This window comes from Sminthopsis crassicaudata, chromosome 3 (genome assembly GCF_048593235.1).
Source record: "Sminthopsis crassicaudata isolate SCR6 chromosome 3, ASM4859323v1, whole genome shotgun sequence".
Classification (NCBI taxonomy): Eukaryota; Metazoa; Chordata; class Mammalia; order Dasyuromorphia; family Dasyuridae; genus Sminthopsis; species Sminthopsis crassicaudata.
The window spans coordinates 625,560,327-625,585,662 of NC_133619.1; the positions used below are offsets into that span (position 1 = coordinate 625,560,327).

General features: G+C 51.7%; 1 protein-coding gene across 4 annotated transcripts; it reads left to right on the forward strand.

Moving 5' to 3' along the window:
* Positions 1 to 1,018: 1,018 nt before the first annotated feature.
* Positions 1,019 to 25,336, forward strand: GPR153 (G protein-coupled receptor 153). 4 transcript variants are annotated; one of them, XM_074307781.1, is made up of 7 exons: positions 1,019 to 1,275; positions 2,962 to 3,098; positions 8,432 to 8,958; positions 13,407 to 13,836; positions 19,738 to 19,927; positions 20,998 to 21,182; positions 22,513 to 25,336. In XM_074307781.1, exons 3-7 carry the CDS (start codon positions 8,603 to 8,605, stop codon positions 23,302 to 23,304), a joined length of 1,953 nt encoding a protein of 650 aa, XP_074163882.1. In that variant the 5' UTR covers positions 1,019 to 1,275; positions 2,962 to 3,098; positions 8,432 to 8,602; the 3' UTR covers positions 23,305 to 25,336. The 4 variants fall into 4 exon arrangements, with proteins under 4 accessions (XP_074163882.1, XP_074163883.1, XP_074163880.1 ...); XM_074307782.1 differs by having other exon boundaries at positions 2,967 to 3,098; XM_074307779.1 differs by lacking the exon at positions 2,962 to 3,098.

The window sequence follows — 25,336 nt, forward strand, 5'->3', positions numbered from 1 at the left end:
GCCAAGAAAACACCAAACGGAGTAGGAAGAGTCGGGCATGACTCGGAGAGGAGCATCCCCAAGACCGGCAGCAAAATGGAGCTCTTGGGGCCAAAGATGAGTCCCGATACCTGCTACCTGAGGGGAGGGGCGGCTCCTCCCCCTCCGCCCGCTCCCAGGTGTCCCGGCAGAGCCGGGACTGGGCTTCCGGACCCAGCCCACTGCAGCCCTGCTTAAGCTCCCCGGGCCTGAGTCCTTTCTTCAGTGCTACACGTCCGGCTTCTCACCGTGGATGGGGGGGTGGGGGTGGGGGTAGACAGCTTAAGGGGGGAGGGGGCGAGGCTGGAATGAACTGAGTCCAGCCCCTTCCTCGTCTGTGACTTTGGTCCAGTCTCCAGGCCCTTAAAATTAAGCGGGCGTAGATAACCAGCGAGGCTCCTACCAAGCTCTAGGTCGGAGACACCCCAGCCTCTGACGCTTCTTCCCCCGGCTGAGCCAGGACCTTAGTCTCCCGTGGGCCCCCGGGGCGGCACAGACCCGGGTTGGTACCGGACGGGGCAGAAGGAGGCAGAATAAAGGGGCATCGGGGCCGGGGGCCGGATTCTCCGGGGGGGGGGGGGCGCGAATGGCCTGGCTTCTCTGTGGTGGGGGGAGCGGCCCAGGGCCCGAACTTCGCAGGGAGGGCAGCGGTCGCTTAGAGGGGTCACCCCTGGCCGCCGGCTGCGGGTTCGCTTCCCAGTGACAGTCCCACAGCCCCCACGAGGCAGGGGTCTCGGGAGCCCACCCCTTCCCCACGCCGGCTGCTCCCGGCCGCATCCCCGTGAGCCCCGAGAGCCGGGGGTCACAGGGGGTAGGGGAAAGATTCCAGGCTCTCTGGCCGCCGGGCGCGCCGACCCCGCCTCTCAGGATGGGTCCCCCCCTCTCTGCCGGGGGCGGGGCAGGACGGGGGCGGAGCTGGGGGCGGGGCGGGGTCTCGGCTGAGGCATGCGCCCTGCTCCCCCCCACCCCCCCCCCCCCCGCCTGCCCTCCCGCTGGGAGAGGGGAGGCGGGCTGAGCCCGGGCGAGCCAGCTGGGGAGCGCGGCGCCGCTGCAGAGGGGCTGCCGCCCGAAGCCCTGCCAGCCCGGGGGCCGCCAGGCAGGGCACGGCACGGCGGGCAGCGGCGCGGAGAGAGGATGCCCCCGGCCGGGGGACGACCCCCGCGGCTGCGCTCGGGCCAGGGGAACCGCCGCCGCTGCGGGGGCCGGAGCAACGAGGCGTGGGGAGCGGACTGGGAGCCCCGGGCACGGAGCCGCAAGGTAAGCGCCCCAGGCCCGAGGGGCGCGTGGGGGCCTGAGCCCTGGTCAAGGGGGGACGCGGCGGCCCCCGAGAAGGGCAGGGCGGGAGCGAAGGGGGGCTCCGGGCGGGGTGGGCGGGGAACCCAGCTCCTCCTCCCCCTCTTCTTCCTCCCCCTCTTCTTCCTCCCCCTCTTCTTCCTCCCCCTCTTCTTCCTCCCCTTCTCTCTTCCTGCTCCCCTTTTTCCTCCTTCCCCTCTCTTCCTCCTCCCTTTCTTCCTTTCGTTCTTCCTCCTCTTCCCGTCTTCCTCCTGTCCCTCTCCTCCTCCTCCTCCTATTTCTTCCCCTTTCTTCTTTCTCTTCCTCTCCCCTTTTCCTCTAGCTCTTCTCTCCCTCTTCCTCCTCTTCTTCCTTGTCCTCCTCTTCCTCCATTTCTCCCCTCATTCTTCTCTCCCGCTTTCCATCTTCCTCTCCCCCTTCTCCCCCTTCTCCTCCTCCTTCCCTTCTTCCTCCTCCTCCTCCTCCTTTTCTTCCTCGTCCTTTCTCTCCACCCTCCTTTCTTCCTCTGGTCCGCCCCCTCGAGTCCCGCTTCCCCTCCGAGGCAGCCCACGGGCAGTCTCTCTGCTCATCTTCCGGGGGCTGGCCCGGGATGGGGAGCTGGCCTTGATCCTCCGCCCACCGCAGGTTTGGGAAGCGGGGCTGGCTCCCCTCCGCCACCGGCCCGAAGTCGCCTGCTGCGGGCCAGGGGGGTTTGCCCCCTGGGAGCTTAGGCTCCCCTAAAATGGTCCCTGCGAGAACTTTTTCCGGGGGCGCCATTGACGCCGCAGAGAGCCCCCCAGAATGGACCGGGGTCCCGAGACTCCCCCCGCGGAACGTGCCCGGGGAAGAGGAGGCCTCGGGCATCTTGTTTGGCTGCAGCTCCTGGGGAGAGAGCCCGGGGCCTCTGCCTGGGTCCAAGCCCCTTCGGGAGCCGCCGCCCCCTCGGGGGACCCGGGCTCGGGAGCAGCGCCCTGGATGGAAGCGTGTCCGGGGGCGGCGCTAACCCACGCCCTCCGGGGCACCCCGGCGTTCGCTTCGGCGGGAGGTCTGGGAAAAAGAGAGAGGGGGCGGCGGCGGCCGCCTCCGGCGCGGGGCTGGACTGAGGCCGGCGCGACTGCGGGCTCGGCGTTCGGAGGGGGGGGGTCGCACCCCAGAGATCTGGCGGAGATTGGGGTGAAGGCGCGGGGATGGGGCTGCCTTGTGTGGTCCAGAGGGTGGGCGAGGATCTCTCCATCCTGCTTCGGGATTGATCTCTCTGGAGGAGACTGATTCATAGGGAACTCTCCACCCACTGCCCCCGCCCCCGCCCCGGCCTTTGACATTCCGTAGCAGAAGAGACAGAAGGCAGCCCTCGGAGAGCACCCCGGATCCGGGGCCCCTCGGACTACCAGGGGAGCCCTTCTAAAGTCAGCCCCTCCCGCCCCCCGCGGGGCCCCCAGTCCGCTCTGGCCGTCGGACTCTTCGAATTGACCTAAGAGCTCCCGGCCCCACCCCCCGAGCTGAGAGTTGTAGGCTTGCGGGCCGGAGCCGGCTGAGGGATCCCTCTGCGCCCGAACAAAGCCGGAGTTCCCTGGGATCCACTTTGGGCTGCGAGGAGAGAAAGTGGGTGGGGGTGGGGAGTCCCAGGAGGATTCAGGAGGAATATTAAAATAAGAACAATTTCCCCATCAGTAAAGGTGTGAGACTCCCTGAATCCCTTTGGAAACCTTCCCAAGGAACCCGCTAGATTATACACATCGGTACAACTGAGGCCCCGAGAGGCTAAGGGCTCCGGAGAGCAGCATCCCCGGCCTGAAGGACCTGTTCCAGTGCGTTCTTTTGTTCGGTTCGGGGCTTTTTTCCTAGAGCGCGTTAGCTAGAACGGGGCTGGGGCTGGGAAGAATAGTTTTGAGATGGCAACGGAGCTGGAATGCAGCAGACCCTACGCTGTTCTGTGATTGGATGATTTGTACCCAACTGTCTCAGCTTCGGGTCTATAGGCAATGTCTACGCACCCAGTCCGTGAGCCCTGACTCGTCCGGGGACCCAGAAGCTCCCCAACCCTCAAACCTCACACCTGAAATCCATGTGCAATTCCACTTTCCCAAATTCGAGACTCCCAGCTTCTGGCAAGGATTCCCCACCATCTCCACCTTGGACAGGGTTAGTTTGTTCATACTTCTAATGCGGACTTTTTTTTTTCCCTGAGGCTGGGGTTAAGTGACTTGCCCAGGGTCACACAGCTAGGAAGTGTGAAGTGTCTGAGACCAGATTTGAACTCGGGTCCTCCTGAATTCAAGGCTGGTGCTCTATCCACTGAGCCACCCAGCTGCCCCTAATAAAGATTCTCATTGCCTTTTTTTCTTGTGCAACTTGTCCATTTCTTCATCTGTTTAATAAGGAGAATAGGCTGGATTACTTTATTCTGGACTTAATAGAGCTTAGTGGACCAGAGATTTAAAGAGGTAGCTTTTTACGTTTCAATGTTACCCTGTGGTCATGGGGTTATCAATCTTGGGGTTAGCCCTTTCTGATCTGGCATCATTTTTGGGGGATTAGATTTTTTAAAATAATAATAGCAAATAAATAAATAATAATAATAATAATAGCTTTTTATATTCCAAATACATGCAAAGATAGTTTTCAACATTCACCTTGCAAAAAACCTTGTGTTCCAAACATTTCCCTCTCCTCTTTCTTCCCACCCTCTCTCCTAGACAGCAATCATTTTAGGGCTCACTAAAAAAAGGGGGGTTTGGAAAGCCTCAGATCCCTCTAGGGGGCAGTGCATAGAGCACCAGCCTTGAAGTCAGGAGGACCTGAATTCAAATTTAACCAGACACTTAACACTTCCTGGCTGTGTGACCCTGGGCAAGTCATTTAACCCCAATTGCCCCAGCCCCCCCCAAAAAATATATATATATATATTTTAAAGGAGAAGACTCCCTCTCCCCCATCCAGGCTTCACTGAAGATTTCTCTGGACTTTTGTCAGCTCAGGTCCTTTCCCATCCCCACTTTTCAGCTTGCTTCCCCTCTTTTTTTTTTTTTTTTTTTTTTTTTTTTTTTTTTTTTTTTGCACAGGACAATCATTTAGCCAAGGTCTCCTGCTAGTATCTAAGGTCTCAGGTCAAATTAGAATGCTGATCCTCCTCCTTCCGGGGTATATAAATATTACTATTATTATTGAATGAATGAGTTTCTGTGTCTTCCCCTGGGTTCTTGAGAGGATGAAACTGGAAGGTAGTGAATTAGAAAGTGCTTTTTAAGGGCTGCACCTTTCAGCTTGCTTTTATGTGTGTCTTGAGGACGGGGCTGTCTTTCTGCTATTACTAGAGTTTAACACATCCTATTATTGTTCTATAGTTCCTCATTCTTCATGACCCCATTTGGGATTGTCTTGGCAAAGATACTGGAGAGGTTTCCCATTTCCTTCTCATTTTACAGATGAGGAAACTGAGGCAGACAGGGTTAAGTCACTTGCCCAGTTAGGAAGTGTCTGAGGCTGAATTTGAACTTGTGAGTCCTTCTGATTCCAAGCCTACTGTGCCCCCTAGTTTTCCTCTAGCACAGAGTAAATGCTGGTTGCTTGTCCTTTGAAATGGAACATTTTCTTCCGTGTAAATGTAGGTCACAAAATGCTGTTTCTGGAAGGGGTTCCCTTAGGCTTCAGCAGGCTGCCAAAGTGGTCCCCAAAAAGTTTAGGGACTCCCTCTAAGGGGTAAGAATAAGGGAAAGTGATCACTGTAGGAAAGCTGTGTCTGCTCACTTAATAAGTGCTCACGGAGGCTAGGTCATGCTGTGGCTAATGAATTGGAGCGAGTCCAGAATCCTGCTTCAGACTGCAAGCTTGGACAAGTATTTCATCTTTTTCCATGAAGTCCTCTGCAAAATAGATAACAGCATCTGCCTCGAAGGGCTGTTCGGAGGATCAAAGGAGACTGCATGTGCAAAGTGCATTGCCAACCTTGAAAGGAGGATGGATATAACATTCTTGTTAGGGAATGAATGAGTTTCTGTCTCCCCCTGGGTTCTCCAGAGGATGAATCTGGAAGGTTTTGAAGCTGCAAGTGCTTTGTGAACTGTTAATCTGCAGATGAGGTGAGGGATGGTCATCGTTAAGCTTCTCTGACCTGGAGGGAGTAGGAAGAAGGACTACGCTTAGAGGAGATGGTGGCCAGTGGGCCAGACAGTCCGGGAGCTGCAGAGTCATCGGGGCCAGCGGCTGCTGAACTCCGCTTTGGGATCGCTAAGGGCCACCCTTGGGATGTGTCCAGCTCCCCAGGACAGGCAAATCGGAGCCCTCCAGCTTTCGTACCTCTTCATTACTTTCTTAAAATGGGTTCAACGACTCCCTGGCCAGGAGGACTCTGGGAGAAAAGGAAAATCTGTCCTCCCGGACTTCTCTCCCTCTCCCCCTCTGTCTGGCCCACCATGAAATCATTTGCCAAGGCAACCGCAGGCGATGATGAGCTGAAAGCTAGGTACAGCAGCCTCCCACTGTGTGAGTTCTATAAGCTGATAATTTTGTACGGCCCGTGAATGAGGTTATAAATATCCAAATGGCCTTTGGCAGAGAGAAGTTCCCCACCCCTGCGCTCCTTATTCCCCCAGATCGACTTCTCCCTCCCTCCCTCCTTATCGAAACTACCTACTTGTTTCCACCACATTCATTACCCAATATATAAGTGCTGAGCCCGCCCTCGTAACCAAGATGATGTGTGTCGGGGGGAGCAGTTAGAAAAAACAACAGAACATGTCAATCCGGGTTAACTGTATATGAAGTATTCCACTTCCATAGGCCTCCGCTCCCAGTGAAAAAAGAAAGGTACTTTTCTTATTTTTTAGTCAAAACTTGGTCACTTGGCTTGGTTTTTGTGTTCTTTCCATTTGCATGGTTATAATCACTGTGGGTGTTGTTTTACTTTACATATATATATATATATGTATGTATGTATGTATGTATGTATATCTCCCTGGTGCCCTAATTCCCTCATCATCCGCATTTTTCACAGTGCAGAAAGAATCCATTACATTCTTGTACCATCTACAATGATAATTCACATACTATCTCTTCTTTGATTTGTTGGGGATTTTTTTGGTAAGGCAATTAATTAATTCAATGACTTGCCCAGGGTCTCACGGCTAAGAAGCGTTGAGTGTCTGAGGTTGGATTTCTGCCTGCACATTGACGCCAATGACCTTCCTGACAGGAAGAATTTTAGGCCTCTTAACTTCCATTGGGCAATCATTGGGATTTGATCTGACCTCATGGGAGAGTTTCAGGAGACTATTGAGAGCTTAGCACAGCACCTGGCCCGTAGTTGGAGCATAATAAATGCTTATTGACTGACTGAGGGGTTGTGAGGAAGGTACTTGTCCTTGGACAGGAGACTGTGCGTTTGGAGGGAGGGAACTTGAGCAATGGGACAGATCCTTGTACGCTGGATACTGTCCCATTGGCCTAGCCACCACTGCAATTCTAGATAATATGGAAGAAAGAGAGAGACAGAGAAAGAGAGGAGATGGAAAGAGACAGGGAGAGAGAGAGAGAAGGAGGGAGGGGAATGAGAGAAGGAAGGAGAGAGATGAAGGGAGGGAGAGGGAGGAAGGGAAGGAGATACAGAGAGAAACATACACCAGAGACAGAGAGGGAGAGAGAGAATAATAGACTCAAGAGGAGAAAGAGAGAATGTGTGTGTCTGTAGCTGAGGTGTCTGGGTAGATCTATGTCTGTGTGAGCCCCCATCTCAGAGAGGGACTACTTCCCAGCTGTGACCATTTGCCTGTCCTGAGTCTCCATCTGCTGGACAGGAAGGAAGGCCCTTGCCGCCCCGGTCCCTGCTGATGGCTGACCACCTCCGAGTCCTTGGGCTCCTTCCCACAAGTGGCTGGCTCCTGAGTGGGCGGGGTGTGGCTGGGCAGAGCAGATGCCCCTTGGAAGCAGAGCTGAGCCAGCCTCAGAGGGAGCTGGCAATCAGAAATGGCAGCAGAGTGGGCTGGGTTTGCCCCCGAGGGCAGCAGGGTGGGGTGAGAGCCTGCCACACTTATCCCTCCCTCCCACTTTGCTTTGTGACTGCTGGCTGGCCATAAGTGGGCCCGCTCAGTTGGCCGAGGAAAGTACTTTAAGTACTTAGGGAAGCGGTTCTGGACCAAAGCAGGAGAATGGGCTGTGAGCAGAGAGCCAGGGCGGGGGATGCTGTCCCACTGTGGGGCTGCGGGGAGTGCCTAGTGGGTATGGAGAGGGACACCTTGTGTCAGAGGCTAGGAGCATGGTGCAGGGTGGCAGGGTGCAAACCTTGTGCTAGTCGGGAGGGTTAAGATGGATAGGGATCTGTCAAGGAGGTCTGATGGGAAGGGGTCCGGGGCCAAGCAATCATTGTAAGGGGCAGATTTAGGGGCTCCGTGCTTGCTGTGAACGGCCTTGACGGGCAAGATTCAGAGCTGTGAGCTGCAGGGGACCCAACTCTGGGGTCTCAAGCTGGAAGCAGAGGGGATTCTGGAGGGATCAAACTGCCCATGAAAGGCAAGGCCAGGGGCTCTGTACAGAGAGAACAGGGTGGGCTTAAGGATGAGCCAGAGGGGCTGAGACAAAGAGGAAAAATCAGGTGTTTCAGACTGGGCATAAGCGGCAGGGGATGAGAGTCAGAGGCAGTGGAGACTCTGTGGGCTTGGAGCCGGCTCAAAGGGTGTGGTGGGTGGTTTCATGCTGAACCCAAGGGGCAGGATTGGAGGTCCTGAGCTTGGCGCAAGACGAATGGGTCAGAATTTGGGGACGGGCATAAGAAACGGGTTTGGGGCTTTGAGTTAGTTTGAAGAGGACGGATTGGAAGTTTTCGAGGGGGCGTGAGGGGCAGGATTGGGAATTCTGAGCTTGGCGCAAGGGGAACAAGTCAAAGATTTGGAACTAGGCAGAGGGAGGAGGATAAGGGGTTTCAAGCTTGGGGCATGGGGGAACGGGTCAGAATTTGCACAGGGCAGAGGAGACATTTGTACAGCAGGGTCGGGGGGGGACAGTTTGGAGGGTTCAGGTTTCACACTGAAGGGGTTTGGAGGTTTCTGGGTTTATAGGCCATAGATCAGAAGACTGGGGCTGAGCACAGAGGAGGGCAGCCCTGGTCCAGGGCTCCTGGAAAGCGCTCACCCTCTCTCCATCTCCCCAGGTCCCTTAGCCTGTGGTCCATGATGCTGGTGACCAGCCCTCCCTAAGGGGCTCTGCTCTCTGCCCGGAGCCCTGGGGCTCCCCTGGAGGATGTCTGTGCTGCCCCCGGCCCTGCGTGCGTCCGTCCCCAGCCAGCTCCCTTGGGCTTGTGGCCCGGCCCCCGCCCTGCACCATGAAGGATGAGGAGGGGCTGCACAGGAACGCCGTGGCCTGGCTGGCATGTGCTGGGGTCTCGCTGCTGGCCAACGCCTGGGGCATCCTGAGTGTCAGTGCCAAGCAGAAAAAATGGAAGCCCCTGGAGTTCCTCCTGTGCACACTGGCCGGCACCCACATGCTCAACATCGCCATCCCCATCACCATGTACGCGGTGGTCCAGCTGCGACGCCAGCACTCCGACTATGAATGGAATGAGGGGCTCTGCAAAGTGTTCGTGTCCACTTTCTACACCCTCACCCTGGTCACTTGTTTCTCGGTCACTTCTCTGTCTTATCATCGCATGTGGATGGTCCGGTGGCCGGTCAACTACCGGTGAGTCTGGGCGTGGGCTGGAGCTAGTGTCTGGGGAGGGGATGGGGCAGGGAGAGACCCCGGCGGCCTGTTCTAGCTCAGAGGGGAGCCCCTCGATGCCCTCATCCAGCCCCTTCCCTGCTACCTCTACATCCAGAACTCTGCTATCTTAGAACTAGGAGGGACCTTTTCTCCACATGGCATCTCCTAAAAGGGGAAACTGAGGCTCAGAGCTGGGAAGTGACATCTGACCTGAGACAGCCCATCCGTGGCGGATTGAGGCTCCTGACTTACACGTATGCAGGTATAGGTGCCTGTGAGCCTATAGACAGGTGAGGTGGAATAGGGAGAATTCAGCAATATTAATGGCCAGCCCTGGCCCTGGAGAGTCAAAGGGACCTCAGAGGCCACCTGACACAACCCACCCCTTTTACAGATGAGGCAACTGAGACGCAGAAGGCGGAGTGATGGGCCCACAGTTACAGAGGTGGTGAGCAGCAAAAGCTGCAGGGCCCTCACTTTGTCCGTGAAATGCATCGCTCTCGACTGCATGGCTGGGACTGTGGCTGCAGTTAGTCTTACTGACGGCTTTTTCCCCTTTTCTTGCAACCTGTGTCCAAGGCTCACTTGAAGGTGAAGAAGGGAGGTTGCTGGTCCAAAGGGAGGAAAATAGACAGAAAAGTAGATAGATAGATAGACAGACAGACAGATAGGATGGATGGATAGATGGATGGATGGGTGGATGAATAGATAGACAAATAGATGAATGGATAGAAGGATGGATAGAGACAGATAGATAAACAGATAGACAGACATACAGACATACAAAGTAAACAGATAGACATACAAGGTAAATAGATAGAGATAAATGGATGGATAGATGGATGGATGGATGGATAGAGAGACAGATAAAAAGAGAGATGAAGAGATAGACAGACATGGTAAATAGATAGATGGATGGATGGATGGATGGATAGAGAGACAGACAGATAAAAAGAGAGATGAAGAGATAGACAGACAGACAGACATGGTAAATAGATAGACATGGATGAGTGGATGGAAGGATGGATAGAGAGACAGATAAAAAGAGGGAGAGATAGACAGATGGACAGACATACAAGATAGATACATACATACATATACACACACACATATGTGTGTGTGAGAGAGAAATTAATGTTTGGTAAACAAAAGACATTAGTTACAAATTAAAAACGACATGGGGTTCAAGTCTCCCCACAATATATGTGCATCTCTAAGCAAATCACTTTCCACCTGTTTTCTCATCCACAAAATGATACAATTTGAACTACATATCACACATAAGTATTAGAAAGAAAGGGATGTGTAAAATAGAAAACAACCTATCATTATGATAGAGCTGGCATAGTAGGTAATGTTAGACTTGGAGGCAGAAAGAACTGAATTCAAATCCAGCCGCAGATGCTTGCTAGCTGCATGACTCATGGGAAGTCAATTCCATGGCTGTTTGACTCAAGTTCCTCATCTGTAAAATGGGGATAATAATACTAGCACCTACCTTGCAAGGTGGTTATGATGATAAAGTGAGATAACGTGTAAAATGTTAACTTTAAAATGGTATGTGCATTATTGGTGTTATTATCATTATCTTCACTTTAAAATGAGACCAAGCTGGAGGAGCCCTAGGACCCCCCTCTCCCCTGTGGCCCAATTTAGACATATTTTACATTTATATTTATCCTATTAAACATGATTTATACAGTGAAGACCTCGCTGAATGAGTGACTCGGGGCTGGGGGAGGACTGAAGCTTGCTTAATCAGGCCTGGGAAGATCGATGAGGGATTGTGTGTCAGGGGGTGGGGTGAGGGGAATGGTAAGAAGAGACTTAGTCCATCCCCCTTCCTTTCCCCAGACTGGGCACATGCTGGACTCGAGGCTGGTTGGGGAGAATTGCAGTTTCAGACCATTGGAAACGGGCATGGAAACTAAGTCAGAAGCTGGGCTAGCTGGGTACAAGGTTTATGTGGGACACCAAACTCCCAAGAGCTTAAAACTAAGAAGAAAATCTCAGTAGTGGATAGAACACTGGATGTGGAGTCAAGAAGACCCAGATTCAAATTCTGCCTTATTAGCTGTGACTCTAGAAAAGTCACTTAATTGTGCCTCAATTTCTCCACTTGTAAAATCTGGTATTGAGGGGTGGGGAGGTGAGGATGCAGAGAGGTTAGGCTTACTGACCTCAAGGTTCCTTCAAAACCTAAATTGATGCTCCTGTGAACAAACTGCAAGGGCCAGGAGATGAGGTATAGTTTGTCTCAACCCTTAGTCTTTTATGATAACTCAAATTCCTCCTCCATATTGGGAGACAAAGACAAAATGAAAAATACTGCGGTCTTGGGCTGATTTTCTGGCTTGGCCCACCATGCCCACTATGCCCATTCCTGACATAGGTCCACTATTAAGGCCCTAGCCCTCGGAGAAAGGGGAGTTTTCCCAGGCCTCTGTAGGCCTCTGACCTATTTTCTCTTCTGCTTCCTAAGTCAGGATAGGAAGGAAGGAAGGAAGGAAGGAAGGAAGGAAGGAAGGAAGGAAGGAAGGAAGGAAGGAAGGAAGGAAGGAAGGAAGGAAGGAAGGAAGGAAGGAAGGAAGGAAGGAAGGAAGGAAGGAAGGAAAGAAGGAAAAGGGAAGGAAGGAGGGAGGTAGGAAGGAGGGAGGTAGGAAGGAAGGAAGGAAGAGAAGGAAGGAAGGAAGAAGGGAAGGAGGGAAGGAAGGAAGGAAGGAAGGAAGGAAGGAAGGAAGGAAGGAAGGAAGGAAGGAAGGAAGGAAGGAAGGAAGGAAGGAAGGAAGGAAGGAAGAGAAGGAGGGAAGGAGGGAAGGAAGGAGGGAAGGAAGGAAGGAAGGAAGGAAGGAAGGAAGGAAGGAAGGAAGGAAGGAAGGAAGGAAGGAAGGAAGGAAGGAAGAGAAGGAAGGAAGGAAGAAGGGAAGGAGGGAAGGAAGGAAGGAGGGAAGGAAGGAAGGAGGGAAGGAAGGAAGATAGATAAGATGAGAGAGAGGGAGGGCTGTGGAAAGGAGGCCCTAGCTTAGCCAGAGATCATGTAGGTCCTGCTACTATACCTGAAAAGGCCCAAGGGGTTCCTGAGAAGGACAAGCAAGTGCATAGCCATTCCAGCAGGGGACCACCCCCCAGATTGCCAGGCTGGTCCCCAGGCAGAGAGCAGCCAGTCTGTCTTCCTGACTAAAAGCAGAGCCAGAGCTGCTCTCTAGTCCTGGAGAAAGCAAGGAGGCTGGCGATGGTGACAGTGGTCCTTGGCCGGGTCCCCCTTTCCTGCTTAACCTCCTGCCCCCTTTGCTGGGCTTAGCCTTTTTGCTCTCTGCTAACCACCCGTAATGAGCCAGTTAAGTTAACAAACCCGGCCCAGGGGGCTCCTTTTCTGATAGGTGGTGGACATCAGCTGTATACGGGGAGAGCTCTGACCTACATAGGGAACATCTGCACTGTGGGAGCCTGGGCATGAGGTGTTTGCCTGTTCTTTTCTAGCTCCACTGAGAACCCTGGAGGCAGAGGGGACCCAGACCCTCCCACCACAGCCTCTGTCCCGGAGACAGGGAGGGAGAGGGGCCTGGCCTTCCCTCCTAGGGTTTTGAGAGGACAGGAGCCAAGCTCATGTTCCATATTTTGATGAAAGAATAAAATCGATTTGAAACAGAGCCAGTCACTGTCGGAAGGCTTAAGGAACTTGGGGGATCTTTTGAAGCAGGAGTTAATGCAGGGGAGCTTTCCTTCTGGGCCTAGCGCAGGACCTGGGCGGGGAAGGAAGGAGGGAAATGCCGGCTTCTTGGGGTCTTGGGTCTTTGTCTTTCAAACCGGGGAGAGCACAGATATTTTACCCATCCTCAAGAAAGAAGAGGTTGTCCAAGGGTCACCCTGGTCACAGGTAATGCCGGGGGTGGAAGATGGGGCATCAGGACAGTTGAGACCAGGCTTTCGGACAGGAGACCTCGGTTCTCATCCTGGAACTGCCGCTGTGTGAGAGCGCGTTCCTGGCTCCAGGACCCCAGCACACACTATCTCCGAGGGCCTCCTCTCTAGAAAGGGGATGATGATTCTCCTGCCTCCTGTTTCACATGACCGGGAGGAGGCAGTTTTATAAACATTAACCCCCATATAAACAGGACCTCACTCCTGCACTAATATTCTTTAAAAAGTTTGTATCCTTTAGTAGCATTCTTTTCCCCCAATTACTTGTAAAGACAGGTTTTTTTAGCATGTATTTTGAGTTCCAGATTGTTCTCCCTCCCTCCCTTCTTTCCCCTTTTCTTAAATTGGCAAGTGGTTATATAGGCTACATTGATATTCTTGAATCCCCCTGAAAGCGTGGCTAGTGTGGACTCAGGACCAGGGGGGGGGTAAGGGCGGTGGGCCATCCCTTCGGTGGGGGGCCCCCCTGAGACCCCGTGTGTGATCGGCTGCTTCTCTCCCCCCAGGCTGAGCAATACCAAGAAGCAGGCGGTGCACACGGTGATGGGCATCTGGATGGTGTCCTTCATCCTGTCCACCCTCCCCGCCGTGGGCTGGCACGACACCACGGAGCGCTTCTACGCCCACGACTGCCGCTTCATCGTCACCGAGATCGGGCTGGGCTTCGGGGTCTGCTTCCTGCTGCTCATCGGCGGCAGCGTGGCCATGGGCGTGGTCTGCACCGCCATCACCCTTTTCCAGACCCTCTCCCTGCAGGCCGGCCGCAACCTGGACCGCAACAAGTTCAACGTGCCCACCATCGTGGTGGAGGACGCCCAGGGCAAGCGCCGCTCCTCCATCGACGGCTCGGAGCCCCTCAAGACGTCCCTGCAGATCACCTACCTGGTGGCCGGGATCGTCTTCCTCTACGACTGCCTCATGGGCTTCCCCGTGCTGGTGAGCAAGGGGGGCTGAGGATGGGGGCCGGGAGGCGGGGAAGCCCGAAGCGCTCTGGTGGTCCCTTAGCTCCGGAGCTTTACCCCTGGGTAGCTGCTGGTGGGTCACCGCCCATCGGCCAGACTCAGAATCACACATGGGACAAAACCAGGCGCCTCAAAGTTCTGGGGGAGGCGCGGGAGGCTTTGGGGAGGCCCCGCAGGTGTCAGCTGAAATACAGTGTCACCATATTTTGAAAGGGAAAGGGGATCATGGACAGTTGGTGATTTCACTGGTCCTGCGATATCAGCAATTACGCACGTTTATGAGCCGTGTTAAAGAGCATAGAAGTTTTAAAGTTGGAAGGGATCCATTTTACAGAAGTGGAAACGGACCAGGGGTTCAGTGGTTCAGGGTTGGGGTTGACCTCTAAGCTCCCTCCTGGCGGAGCCTGGTCCTCCCCAGCGGCCAGAGGAAGCGGGGGCCTAGCAGCCCAAGGAGCCAGAGTGTGAAGGATCCCTGGAGAAAAAAAGGAAGTCTGAGGTTTTGTTTTAAAAGGGGAAAGCAGATTCCTGTTGAAGATGACACATTTTAAATGGCCCAACTCGTCACTAATGGCCTCAGCTGGGATTCATCTTCAGAAAAGGGAAAGGATGAGGCAACATTCCTCCCCCTGCTTCAGAAGGAGACGCTGTGCCCTTGTCCCTTCCACGCCCCGGCCGGGTCCAGGAACCAGCTGGCGCGCTGCCCTGGGCTGAAAGGCCTGGGTCGAGGTGGCGAGGGTGAAAAGCACATGTTTCGGGAGCTGGCCTCTGTCTGTTCTTGCCAGGGCCTCCATCAGCCTGGCAGCCCGGTCCCAGCCCACGGCCCTTGCACTGACCCAGCAGCAGGGAAGCGTTGGGGCAGGTCTGGGTGAGCTGGTTTTGGCTCCTGTCATCTTGAATTAATCAGTGGCAACAGCTCCAGGAAAAGTAAATTACACACACCAAAAAGTCCGTAACTTAGGGTTGGAGTTAGAAAAGATCTAGAAAAGACTTGGGAGCCATCTAGTCCCACCCTGCATTTTATAGAAGAGGAAACTGAAAGTGACTTAGTGGGTCACACGGGGCTAAAAGAGACCTGTGGGTTATTTGGTTGAGCCCCCTCATTTTTGTGTCATGTTCCCCTAGGGCAGTCCCCCTTCTTAGAATCAATTGTTTAAATGCAAAAAATAAAATATAGAGGACTACAAAGGAAACCAGTAATGTTGAAATACAGGTCTCGGAACAGAGAAAACCTACATTCGGTGGTCTGCTGAAATCTATCAACGGGCCCACTGGGGATCCATGAACACCAGGCGAAGGACCCTTCACTTAGATTGGCTCTCTCTGCTCTCCCCTTGAGGAGCTGGGAAGGTCAACTGGACGCTTTCTCCCACATCTTCTCCTTGTCATTTTTAGAGTGGGGGATGGGTCTGAGGCTCTCCTACAGGGGGCGGGAGGTCCATTTGGAAGCTATCCAAAGCATCCCATTTGGGACAGAGCTTTCCCAATGCAGTGGTTCGGCATTCCCAGCCTCTTCCATGTCCACTGTCAGTCCCCTCTCTGCCTAGGGTTCTGGGCTGGCTGATAAATGGAGACAAACCCAATCTCTGCCCTTGGAGAACTAGGGCTGACTTTTCCTTTTCTAGTAGAGTGGAATTTTCTTGAGGGTAAGGATTCTTTCATTCTCAGCCCTTAGTGCCTGGCCCGTAGTGTTCAGCCATTCGGTCATGTCCAATTCATCATGAATCCATTTCCAACATTACACTGTGCCCTTCTCTCCTCTTATTATCTCCCATAGTCTATCCACGCTCATAACCCAGCACTAAGTTTAAGTTTATAGATTTTTAAAAGTAGGACCCACTTTTTGCTATAAAAGATGGCTCTCTGGGAGGAAAGAAGCATTTATTAAGCGCCTACTATGTGCAAAGCATTGTGCTAAATGTTTTACAAATTATCTCATTTAATTCTTTTTTTTTTAATTAAAGCTTTTTATTTTTCAGAATATATCCATAAACAATTCTTCAACATTAGCCCTTGCAAAACCTTGTGTCCCAATTTTCCCTCCCTTCCCCCATGCCCTCCCCTAGACGGCAAATAATCCAGTATATGTCAAACATCTCTTTTAATTCTTATGATAATCCTGAGAGGTAGATAGTGTTATTTTATTTTGTAGCTAAAGAAACTGAAGCAAACAAGGTAAAGTGATTTGTACAGCATCTTAGAGCTAGTAAATGTCTGAGGCTGGATTTGAACTCAGGACTTCATGACTCTAAGGTCCAGTGCTTTATCCATTGGGCAACCTAGCTGCCTCTTAAGGAAGGAAAAGGGAAAAAGGATATAGGAGGAAATCTAGATAACATAAAAATAAAAGATATTAATAACTTTTTATTTTAAAAAAGGGAAAGACCTTTGGCAGTCAAAATTTGGCCAACTGATGGCAGTGGGTCAGTAACTGGGAGATCATGTGTTTTTAAGAAAGCATAGAGCTGGGAATTTTAGTCCCAGCTCTGCCATGAACTGCCTGTGTGATCCTAATTAAAGGTCCTCATCACTAAGAAGCAGCTAATGCTGCTTGCTGCTCAGAGTTGTTGTGAGAGAATGGACATAGTATGAAGAAGATCAGGCCCCGATTTCAGAAACTCCACAGGATCTGCTCATGTTACATGGGATTCCTTCTACCAGGGCAGATCACTGCCCAACCAAACCTTGTCCATCGCAGGATTCTCAGTCCATGTCTTCCCATAGGTTGACCATAAGACCCTTCCCTACCCAGCATCCCGGGACCATTTTTGTTTTCTCTTGATATCACAAGGGTACTATAGACATCTATCAGTTGAATTGTGATTTTCCCTTTGTGATCAGGTCATCTTCTTTTTCATCATATGTTTCTTGGATACCATCCTTCATACTGGTTTCCTTTTGTGAGTTCTTGTTCTCTTTTTGCAGCCTGCTCATGTTCATTAATCAATCAGTCAATTTACAAGCATTTCACAATTTCACTTCCCATGAGCAGACCACCATGTGCTAGGTGCAGGGGATTTAAAGAAAATCAAAGATAATATGTGCCCTCGAGGAGCTTTTATTCTAATGACTCATGTAAATACACAGGACTGTACAAGTTACCTACAGTCAGCCAGTCCACAAATATTTATGAGGGGCCTACTTTGTACCAAGAACTGTGGATATAAATTTTTAAAATGAAATAACCCCTACTCTGAAGGAACTTCTGTGTTCTTAGGGGAGACAGTACTCTTAAAGAACAAATAAAAGCAGAGGGAATACAAGTTGGGAGCACTAGGTGATTCAGTGGATAGAATGCCAAGTCTGATACGTGCTAGTTGTATGACCCTGGACAAGTCACTTAACCCTATTTATTCCCATTTCCTCGTCTGCAAAATGAGCTGGAGAAGGAAATGGCCAACGACTCCAGGAACTCTGCCAAGTGAGTTCACAAAGAATCAGACATGACTGAAAGATTGAACGGCACAAGAGAGTTAAGTAGAAAGTAGTTAGGAAGGGGGACCCTATCAATTGACGAATCCATTCTAGGCAGAGGGCGTGCATGGCTTTCCATTGCAAAGCAATGGAGGTAGAAGATAGAGAGCAATGTTGGGAGAAGGTTGGTTGTCCTTTGCTTTGTGGCTAATCAAATCAGTTTTGAGTGTGGAAGGCTCTACTACAGGTTGGGCACAAATATGAACATCTGGAGTAGACACTTCTCTAAATTTGTGCATCTCGTGTTTCTTTTGCATGGTGTAAGGTAGTTAGAGAAGGAAAGGCTCAAGTATCTGGTATGGAAGACCAGAAAAGGCCTCCTGCAAAAGGCAGATCTTGAGCTGAGTCTGGAAAAAAGTCAGAATTTCTATCTCCTAGATAAGAAAGGGGGGACCATTCCAGGTACTAGGGACAGTCCATGCCTAGGAATGGAAAGGGGAATCTTCACGCATCTCTCCATTGCCCTCTGGGTCACTTTTAATTCTTGAGAAGTTAGAATATTCTGTGACTCAGGGACATGAAGCCAAATGGGTAGAACACTGGCATTAGAAAAATGGACCGTTGTTTCATCCCATGAAGTTTGGGGTCAAGAAGAGAACTTTGCAGATGCCAAAGGCAATCCATCTGGATACTGTTGGCATTTAGAAGCAGCCCAAGTAAAGTTCCTGAGTGTCCAGGCTTCCCAGAGCGAACGTCACGTATGCTTGTGGATGGCCATAACTCAATGGCCAGATGTTCATTCATACCCAGCCCAGTTCTCTTGGCTCTACATCAAGTGATACGCATGAAGAATTAGGGAAAATTCAGTAACAATAGAAGCTTCATGAGAAATTGTGTTTCTGCGGTTCAGTTGTTGGATCCCACTCTTCATGATCCCATTGGGAGTTTTCTTGGCAAAGACACTAGAGCGGTGGCCATTTCCTTCTCCAGATCATTTTACGGATGGGGAAATTGAGGCAAGCAGGGTGAAGTGATTTACCTAAACTAGTCAGTGTCTGAAGCTGGATTTGAACTCAGGAAGATGCCCATTCTGTGCACTCTGGGCTTGGGTACCTTTTCCTCAAAATCTCCACGTAGGTCACTTTTGTGATTTCATTTTATATAGGGAAGAAGGGGAAGGGGACAAGCACCTACTATATGGCAGATACTACGTGAAGCATTTTATGAATATTATCTCATTTGATAGGGAAGGACAGGAATGGCCATTCCTGGGTTTTTTAGAAGAGCGGCAGCTGGGTCGTTCAGCAAATAGAGTGCTGGTCCTGGAATCTGGATGACCAGCAGTGTTCATAACTGGCCTCAGATACTTGTAACTCTGGGCAACTCTATTTGCCTGTTTCCTCATTTGTAAAATGAACTGAGAAAGAAATGGTAAACCACGTAGGATCTTCGTGGAGAAAAGCCAAAGTGGGATCACAAAGAGTTGGAGGTGACTGAAAAAATGACTCAACTCAAGTCAACTTTTTAAAATGGGAAAATGGCCCCAGAGCATTCAAAAGACCTTTGTAGGATCATATAGTGACATGGGACTTTGATGAGTGAAAGACTCAAATCTGACCTCAGACACTTAACACTTCCTAGCTATATTTAAAAATATATAAAAAATATTTTGTATAGTTAAAAAGAAATATAAATTTGCCTATTTTGAAAAGATATTTTTCCATTTCCAAAAATAGATAAAATTTTTTCACACATTTCGAAAATAGACAAAATATTTTTGGATATTTAAAAACATAAAATATTTTGTACATTTGTTTTTGTCTTTAGATTTCCAATGCTCATACAAAATATTCCACCTATGGCTTGTTTGTTCACAGATGTTTTCGTGTTGTCTCCTCCATTAATTGTAAGCTCCTCAAGGGCATAGACTATTTTTTACTTTTTTTTTTTTTTTTTTCCAGCACCTATCCCAATGGTAGGCACACAAAAGGGGCTTAATAAATGTTTATTGACTGACTGATCAGTGCCCAACACCATGGCTGGTATACAGTAGATGTTTGTTGGGAATGCTAGCAGTTTCAGTGATCCATTCAGTCCTGATGAGAAGGTGGTAGCAGATTGCATTTTGAAGGGAACTGGCACTCTCGGGGGCAGAGGAGAGGAGGGAGGGAGTCTGGCCTCTGCAGACTTGGAGACAAGAAATGGGACTTCATGGTAAAAAACTGTGCCGGAGTCATTTTGATACAATAGAAGGTTTCTCAAAACATGATGTGCAACAAAGGCCAGAAAGGTGGCTTAGGTGGCTTGGCGCCAGGATGGGAGGGGCTTGACCTGGAGAACAGAGGAATGTGGAGCTCTTTCCTAGAGGCGCTTGGGAGCCCCTGGAGTTTCTTGAGCAGAGCAGTGACCCCTCAGAATGGTGTTTTCACAGGATGGCTTGAAAGTTCCTCCATGTCTCGCACAGGTGGTGAGCTTTACCAGCCTCAAGTCAGATACTTCCTACACCTGGATGGCTCTGTGCATGCTCTGGTGCTCGGTGGTGCAGTCCCTCCTGCTCCCCCTCTTCCTGTGGGCCTGTGACCGCTATCGGGCCGACATCAAGGCTGTCTGGGAGAAGTGTGTGGCCCTCATGTCCAATGACGAAACAGATGAAGGTGAGTGCTGGGGCTCCGAGGGCCTGGGGGGGGGGGTCAGTATGGGGGTCAGAAGTCACTTGCTCAAGGCCACAGATAGTGTCAGGTAGGAGCTGACCCATGTCCTCTGAGTCCAGGACCACTGCCTTTCCTTGGGTCGCTGCCAGAATCCCTTTAGCCCAAGGACACTGAGCAGAAATGTCTCCCCTTCCACATTTTGCCCTCCTAGAAGTCTGTGACTGATGAGCACTGGTTGGGCTTACTATGGAGGAGACTCCTAGTTAGATACAAGGTAGATGAGACAGCCGCAGATTCTTTGTGTAATTATCCAGGCTTCCCTTTGATGACCAGAGAAGCCTTTCATTTTTTGATGGCCAATCTGATGAAAACGTATTTCTTTATACACCCCGCCACCCCCCACCCCGCACTCACACCCTGTCCCGGAGCTCAGCCAGGGAATGGGATTCTGGTTAATGAAATCTTCTGGTCAGTGGAGGGTTACCCTAGTGACCAGACACAACTCACCCATTCTAAGCTAACCTCAGAGAGGTGCAGAATGCTTTCATAGCCTACTCCCTGTCTGATGATTCAGAAGGCAATCTTAAGCTTAAATTAAATGCGCTGGTTATTGGAGCATTCTGCTTGGGAAAGAAAGCCATTCACTCAGCAGATGTTCCCTCAGCCGTATTCATCAAAGTTCACTTTGTGCTAAATACTGGAGATCCAGAAACAAAAATAAACTATCCTTTGCCTTCAGGGGGCTTATGTTCTGTTGAGGGGAAGCAACTGCACAAATAAATACAAAAGGTGAACCCAGGGCCTCTCTTGCCAGTTCCGGTAGTGGTCCCTGGGCTCTCTTCCAGACTCTATGAGGGGATCCCAGCTCCCCAGTCTCCATTCCCGTGTAAATCCAAGACTTGTGTCCTATTCCTCTACAGCCTGAGGAGGTCTCTTCAGTTGAGGCACTCCCCCTGTTCCGATGGTAAAAGGCCCTTCCTAGTTTGGGGAAAAGGGACAGACCTTCAAGAACCCCAGGGTCCCCCTCCCCTTCTAAGGCCTCTGGCTCAGCTCTTAGCCTCTGCCCCTCATAGAGACCAGCCTGGATGGGGGCCTCCACACGGACCTGATGTATGAGCGCCCCTTTGAGTACGGCTACAGGGGTGACTTCCTTGCCCTGGACCACATTGCCAAGTATGACTTCTCTGCCTTGGAGAGGGGGATCCCTCAGCTTTACCCACTGCAGCCCATCCAGGAGGACAAGATGCAGTATCTTCAGGTAACAGGAGTGGGAGGGGGAAAGAAGGAAGAAAGGGAGCGGCCCCCACTGCCCACAGTCCCCCAGGGAGCTGCCTCTTCTCTTTGAGAACCAAAAGATAGTCCCCAAAGTTATTTCCATTTCATTTTCCAAGAAAACAGACAGGTAGCATCCTTCCCTAGAATTGGGATACATGAGACCCTGTAAGTTCTCTCCAATTACACAGCACCAGAAGCCTATTCTTCATTTCCAATCCTAGCTGATTCTATTTCCCTCTAGATCATGTGATCTTAACTTGGGGTCCTTGAATTTGGTTGTTAAAAAAACAAACAAAAAAAAAAAAAAAACCCAAAAAACCTTTTGATAACTATTTCCATGTAGTAGGTTTCCTTTGTAATCTTATGTTTCATTTTATGCATTTAAAAATATTCCAAGGGGGTCATCCAAAAGCTGCAACAGAAAGCCAAAGGGGCTCCTGGTACAAAGAAATAATCACTTTTATAGCACCTACTATGTGCTAAGCACCATGCGAAGTCCTTTTTATTTTATAAATATTATCTCATTTGATTCTGATAGCCACCCTATGAAGTAGATACTATGATTATCCCCATATTATAGCTGAGAAAACTGAAGCCCACACTTAAGTGCCCACAGTCACACAATTTATTTGCTGAATTGGAACTCAGGTTTTCCCTCCAGGCCCAGTACTCTATCCATTGCACCACTGGCTTCGTGTTAAAAAAGAAAAAAAAAGAAAAGAAAAAAAAGAAAAAGTTAAGAACATCCATAATGGATGGATGGTGGATAGGGAGAGGAGGGAGGGAGGGAGGGAAGGAAGGATGGATGAGGGATCTATCAATAGACATGGATGAATAGATTAGATAGAGGTGGATAGATGTAGAGAGAAAGATCACAGAGTTCTCATTAGACAGGAATAGATTAGATAGAGAGATGGATGGATGGATGGGATCGAGGCTCGGTGGCGGATGAATGGCTGGCTGGCTGGCTGGGTGGAGGGAAAGATGGGTGGCAGATAAATGGATGGATTAGAAAGATAAAAGAGCAATTGATTACAGAAATATCACAAAATATGGATGAACAGATTAGATACAAGGGTAATTGGGTTAAATAGAGATAAGTTAGACGTGGATACACTTGATTGGATACAGTAGGTGGAGAGATGGATGGAAAGATGAGATATGGGGATGGATTGAATGGTATGTATGACAGATGGAGGAAAGAGAATCAGAGAGGAAGGAGAGAGAGAGAGAGAGACAAAGACACGGGGGGGGGGGAGGGGAGAGGGGGTGCGCAGGCCGCCCCAGCGGCTCTCCCTGTGCCCTATGCCCAGGTGCCCCCCACCAGACGGTACTCCCACGACGACACGGACATGTGGCCCGCCGTCCCGTTGCCCGCTTACCTGCACCGCCCCTGGGGCTCCAGCGAGGACATGGCCACCCTGGCCCAGCTGGTGCTGCCCTCCCCGTCGGACCGGCGGCGGGCCAGCCTGCTGGCCTTCTCCGAGGTCCCGCCCTACCGCAAGCGGCGGCGCTCGGCCGAGAGCCTCCTGTCCCTGCGCCCCTTCTCGCGCGACGAGGTCTGCGGCCGGGACCTGGCTTGCTTCAGCCGCGAGGAGGTGGTGAGCTTCATCGACGAGTCGCCCCTGGGCAGCCCCCTGCGCGGCCCGGCCCGCTCGGCCTCGGCCTCGGTGCTCCCCGACGCCTTCGGCTGCCCCGCGGCCGGCTTCGCCCTCCCGGACTTCGGGCAGGAGCCGCAGGCCCTGCGCCGCTTCTCGGGCCAGGGCCGCGGCTGCCTCCTGGCGCTGCCGGGGCCCTTCCAGCCCCGGGCCCTGCAGGCCCCGGGCTTCTTCCCCGTGGACGGCAGGCGGCAGCCGGGCTCCATCCACATCGAGCTCTGCGAAGCCCCCGCGCGGGAGGAGCCGCCCCCCGCCCCCGCCGCCCGCCGGACCGGCCTGGACGCGGACTCCAAAAGGTTCCGCATGAGTCTGAGCGCTTCCTGGGGGGACTCGGAGAGCTTGCGGCCGGTGGGGGGCAAAGGCAGCAACAGCAGCTTCCTGAGCTCCCCCTCCGAGTCCTCGGGGTACATCACCCTGCATTCTGACTCGCTGGGCTCGGCCTCCTAGGGGGTGGGGAGGCAGTGCTCCCCTCCGAGGGCCGGGAAGGGCCCCGAGCTCGTGACTCCTCCCGCTGTTCCACGGGCCTTGGCTTCGGGGTGGTCGGAGCTGAGTAAAAACACCAAAGAATCACTCTCTCCTCTCCTTCACCTGCCCCCCCACGAAGCCCGGCGGAGCAGAAGCGCTGGGACCGGGGTGGAGGGCAGGGCCGCCCCCGCAGGCAGGCCAGGCTCAGACGTGCGGGAGAGAAGTGGGAAGGGCGCTGGGCCCAGGGTCCCTTATGGGGCAGAAACACGAGGTCTTCTCTTCCTCCCTCCCTCCCTCTGTCTCTCCCCTGTATCCCCCTCCCTCCTTTCACTTGATCCATCCATTTTCCACTGTGACCCATAATTAATACAGCTCCAGCTTCTCCCCCAACCCTGTATTCTCGCCCCTTGGGGCCGTGGAAGGAGAGACAAAAAGATCCTTTCTGGGATTTCTAAAAGCACAGGGGCACGCAAAAGCCCGAGCTGCGTCCCTCTCACCTGCCTCAGTTTCCCCATCCGTGGGGGGTGCCATTACTTCTCTCTCAGGGCTGTGGTGAGGACTCACATCCTTTGTGTGTACAGCACCGGGCAGTGGGTCACATGGGGAAGGCCGATCTGGGGAGCACTGGAAATCTCCAGGCTTGATTCAGGGGCCCGATGTCCAGATGTTCTCTCTCGATGAAAGACAGTGGGTATCCTGGGTGAGAAAGGCGCAAGACCAGGGCACTGAGCAATATGTAGGCGGGGGGCCTTTCCCAGCAGCCCTCGGCTCAGTCTTCCTCTCCCACGTCGGGCTTGGCTCACAGGTCAGGGGCCGGGCCTTCCTGCCCCACACCACCCCAAGACTCTGGTCTCCATCATAGTGGAGATGCCCAAGCCTGGCAGCATCTCCCAGGGCAGGGGACAGGAAGTGGGAAGCAGGATCCGGAAGCTGGACCTGTACAAAGGCCCCCCCTGAATCTTTCCTTCTCGAGCAATTCAAAAGACTCCAGAGCAGGGAGGGACGGAGGGATTTCGGTTGCTGGGAGGGACCACACTTCTCAGGTCACTCTTTGCAGCCACAATATGGGGGTGGGAGTGGGTGGGACACACACACACACACACACACACACACATACAGTGTAAATAGCAATCAGACTGTGGCTGATTTTTTTTTCTTAGAGCTGGAGGAATCTCTCCAGAAAATGCTGCTGTGCCTTTAAGGACTGAACAAATGTTGGGCAGTCAGTGACCTCCTTTGGAGTAGGTGACTGCTTCCTGCTTCCCTTCAACCCAGGGCGAGGGGAAAGATATGGCTTTAAGCAATTGTTTAAAATTTGTAATACCGTCTATTTTTCCACACACATTTATAGCATCAAAACAGTCAAATGGCAATACTTGGAGGTGAATGCCGGCGGAGCACAAAATCCTAACTCTTTGACCCCAGTTTTTACACAATTTTAGGGGGAAAAAATCTCATCCAACAAGCATTTATTTATTAAGCACCTGCTATAAGTTGGGCATTATGTTGGGCCCTTGATATACAAAGACAGGTAAAGAAATTTCCCTCCCTTCAAGGAGTTTAGACATTCAACTGGAGCCGTTTACATCTTATTGAAATAAGACATTAAAACTCCGGCAGAAATACCCATCCCAGGTGGGGAGAGGCCGATGCCCTGACCAGCTGGGGGCTGTTGTCACTTTTGGGGTTCCAGGTTCAGGCCCCTCTCCTCTGCACAATGACCGTGATGTTCACACTAGTATTTGTGGGTTCACGTCACTCCTTCAAACTATGCTTTGTGTATGTATTTTGCAGTTGTAAAGAGTCCGTTGCATCCACATTGTCAAGATGCACCCCAAATGTCTTTCTACTGGTTTGTCTATACAAAGTGATTGTCTTTGCTTACTCTAAAGTGGGGAGCATCCAACCCAGGACACTGGGGACTTGTTTATAATTTTTTTCTCCTTTTTTTGGGACAATTTGCCAATTCTCTTCTGTACAGGACTGAATAAAGCTCCCTCCAAATGATTTTCAA